Source organism: Lathyrus oleraceus, chromosome 3, assembly GCF_024323335.1.
Source record: "Lathyrus oleraceus cultivar Zhongwan6 chromosome 3, CAAS_Psat_ZW6_1.0, whole genome shotgun sequence".
In the NCBI taxonomy this organism is placed as follows: Eukaryota; Viridiplantae; Streptophyta; class Magnoliopsida; order Fabales; family Fabaceae; genus Lathyrus; species Lathyrus oleraceus.
In genome coordinates, this window is record NC_066581.1 from 71,186,321 (window position 1) to 71,190,321 (window position 4,001).

The window sequence follows — 4,001 nt, forward strand, 5'->3', positions numbered from 1 at the left end:
GAATCTTAACTTTTAAAAAAAATACTTCCTCCATTTTGAAATGACAATCGTTTAAGATTTTTACACACATATTAAAAATTACAATGATTTTGCCATAAAACATTATACTTTTATTAAATTCCCTATATTAATGTATTGAAAATAGTGAAAAAAATTATAATTAATGAACATAATTAAAAAAAATAAAATTAATTTTATATTAAAAAGTGAGAATGCCAATAATTTTAAAACTAATTTTCTTTGTTAAAATGATAGTAGAGAGTAATAAATTATTTCCATCATTGCTATAAAAGTTTTTTCCATTATTTAAATTTTGTAATAGTGATTAAAATCATGTGTTTAATTATATTCAATAATTTAACCATATTTGTCTCTCTTTATATTTAAGGCTTATTCTCCCAAGTCAAAAAATTGTTAAGTAATGTACTTGTTGTAGTTGTAAGTTGTAACTGATGTCAGAGGCAACAACCAAACCAAATCAAACTACTAATTCCACCATTATATTCTTCACAAGATGGAGCGGTTTAACAAACATCACTTCCCATTCCATACATATTTACCTTCTTTCTCACACCTCTCTTTTCACAACTTCACACACCAACTCTCTCTCTCTAATGGGAAACCATTTCTCATTTGCTTCTACCATCAAAATCATTCACCATGATGGTTCAATTCAAGAGTTTGATCAACCAATAACAGTAGCAGAACTCATGTTAGATCATCCAAAGCATGTTGTCGTTGAGTTTCATGCAGCGCTGAAACAGAAAAAACCAACGCCGTTACCAGCTGACAAGAATCTTGAGATGAACAAAAAATATGTTATGGTTCCGGTGAAGCCGGGGAAGCCGGTCGGATTAAAGGCGGAAGATTGTCGTCGGATTCTTTCGATGGTTGATTCGTCTCTTGATTCTAGTAATTATCTTATGTGCTCTAATGGCTTTGTTCCTTGGATTGTAAGGTTTTTGAAGAAAAAGAATGGCGCAGTTGGAGAGGCTGAGAAGAGTTTGCAGATAGATGAAGAAGAGAGGTTTGAGTTTTGTGAGTTTTTGCCGGAAATGATGGAAGAGAGAGAAGAGTATTTGAATTTGAGTAGGCAATTGTCAGGGAAAGGGTGGAAGCCTAGTTTGGATACTATTAAGGAAAAGAAGGTTAAGAAAAAGGTATCTGGTTGGTTATTTCTTAGAAGTTTTGTTGGTGCAAAGATTTGAAGAATAATAGGGTCAAAGTAATGAAAATGTTATTTAAGTTATTTTGAGTCATGTTATATTGTGGTTGTACTTATTTCTCATCTCACATTTTCTACTTCTATTTTCTCTTGTCATTTTTTTTTGACTTTCCTCTCTACACTATTTCCACTTTCTACTTTGTCTCAAGAAAGGTAAAGAAATGAGCATATAAAGTAATGTTCTAATCCTCATGACTCAAGAACTTTATTAATGACATCTAGTTTCATTATTGTTTAGAGTGATTGACTTTTGGTTAAAGATAGTTAATAAAATACAATACACAATATCACTACGGACTACTGAAAGTTCGAACAAGTTAATATATATATATATATATATATATATATATATATATATATATATATATATATATATATATATATATATATATATATATATATATATATATATATATATATATATATATATATATATATATTTATTTATACATGCGTGGGTAGTGTCAATCAGAGGATCAATGGAAAAAAAATAAACTCGCCTGATACTGCGAAGTTGATCATTGGAGGGACTCAGAGCACTTCATATCCTTATACTCTGTAATCTTTTCTCTTCACTTCTGAGCCAAGATCAACTAATGATTTTTCTACGTTGTTTCTTTTGTAATGATTGCATTATGCAAAATAATATGGAGTGCATAAGATGTTTTTGTGAAGAAATGACACATGTAAGATCAGATATTCCAGTATGTGTGCAACACTTAACCTTTGTTAGCAAGTCATGAAGGATGTTGTTCTTAGCGTATTTTTCTGATTGTGATTCAATCAGATTTGTTGTTATCTTTTAGCAATACATTAATTAAATTTGTTTGACAGATTGAAGGGCCAAATCAAATCAGTTAGAGATTTAAATTTGAATTAAAACAAATTAAAGTTTTTGTTGGAGGTTTTTGGAAAAACAAATCAAAACATAATTCTTTATAATTCTAGACAAGATCAAATCTTATGCCTAAGGAAGAAAAGTCCAGAGTTGCATTTATATTTAAGGAGACTCAAACCTAATGTTTAAAGTGTGTGTAAGTGTTCGCATGTGTTTTTAGCGAACAATCACGAGTTTGAAAGTTTTTGAGATTAACTTGAAAAATCTCGGGATCGATTTTGTGTGAAAAATGTTATTGTGACGTAAGTGTAAGACGTAACTAAAAATATCTGGTTGCATACAAAGTGAAAATAAACTTTAACGACAGTAAATCTTATATTAAGGTAAAAAAAACTTAAAATAAACAACATAAAATAAAATGCAGTAAATGACAAGAAAATATAGGTGTTTCAATTAAGAAAACACAAAACTACAAAATAGAAAGGAGATCTAGACTTACATAATCGCTCACAAATTGTTTCGCTCTTTGGCTTAGGTACTCCAGTTATATAGAGAATGCATGCGAAAACTTGCAAACCATTATTATAATACATGAGTGTGCTATAAATACTAACTAGTAATAACTCCCTTCAACAGTTTAACTCTATAGAAACTGACACGTAATTCAAATGCATGCAACTTCTGTCTTCTCATCTTGCCACGTTGTCAAGGCTTTGAAACTGCTTAAATCATTATCCCACATTCTCTAACTGCTTAGAAGCTAGTAACTGCTTGCTCGTCGAAGACGGTCACTGAGTGCATAAAGCCCTTCATATTTGGTTTCCTCAATCTTCTAAGTATCCATAATCTATCGGAGAGTACTCCCTCAACATGGTGTCGAGTAGTCACTTAAGTCTATTCTTGAGACTCCTTCAACTAATTTCTGAAGACATCCTCTTGACATTCTTCCAAACTACATCTCAAGATGTCAGTCGAGAAGCTCCAGTCGACGTGCCATCACTGTCGACTCTTGTCCATCACTTCTTACACTTAGTACTTCACCAAATGCATCATTGACTTGATTTTCCTACTAGGTAAAAAATCCCAGGTCAACAGATGCCCCCCCAAAAGGCAATTTTCGGTCATGATCAAATGGAAGAAAGGTTCCATATTAATGTATATTAAATTTGTACACCAATGTAGAACCTGGTTTTTCCCAAATTTTTCATTTCAAAATCTTTCTTTAAGTAATCTCTTTCTTCCTTAATTTTTCTATTAGTTACAATAATATTTAAATCATCAACATAGACAAAAATTATTACAAAATTGGACATTGTTTTTCTTATAAAAACATAAGGATAAATATGATTATTCTCATAGCCTTCTTTAAGTAAATTTCTCTAGGTTTAAGTAATATGATTATTTTAACCCATACAATGATCTTTGCACCTCAATTGCATAAATTTCTCTAGGTTTTGATATCTCAGGCATCTTAAATCTTTATAGGATTTTCATGTATATATCACTATCAAGTGATCCATACAAATGAGCTTTGACAAAATCTATAAGATACATATCAAACTTGTTAAATACTGACAAACTAAGTAAATAACGAAAAGTAATGGCATCCATAACAGGAGAACATATTACCTCATAATCAATATATGGTCTTTGGTAAAAATCTTGTGAAACAAGACGAACTTTGTATTTGATAATCTTGTTTTTCTCATTTAGTTTTCTTAGAGAGACCCACTTACACTCAACAGGTTTCACACCTTTAGGTATAACCACAATAGAGCCAAATAATTTTCTATTTTTAAGAGAATTTAACTCAGTATCTATTGCATTCTTCAATTTTTCCAATCATGTCTATTTTGACATTCATTCATAGTTTTGAGTTCAAAATCATCATTTTGATCCATAATTTCACATGCAAATGAGAATGAAAATATTACATCT

General features: G+C 30.5%; 1 protein-coding gene across 1 annotated transcript; it reads left to right on the plus strand.

The window, feature by feature from the left end:
- The first annotated feature begins 401 nt into the window (after positions 1-401).
- On the plus strand, positions 402-1,462 carry LOC127132622 (uncharacterized). Its single transcript, XM_051061585.1, has one exon. It carries the CDS (start codon positions 453-455, stop codon positions 1,206-1,208), a length of 756 nt encoding a protein of 251 aa, XP_050917542.1. The 5' UTR covers positions 402-452; the 3' UTR covers positions 1,209-1,462.
- The last annotated feature ends 2,539 nt before the right edge of the window (positions 1,463-4,001 follow it).

Excerpts from the sequence above, each read along its gene's own strand:
- LOC127132622 (XM_051061585.1), top strand. The coding sequence starts at position 453 with ATGTCAGAGGCAACAACCAAACCAAATCAAACTACTAATTCCACCATT.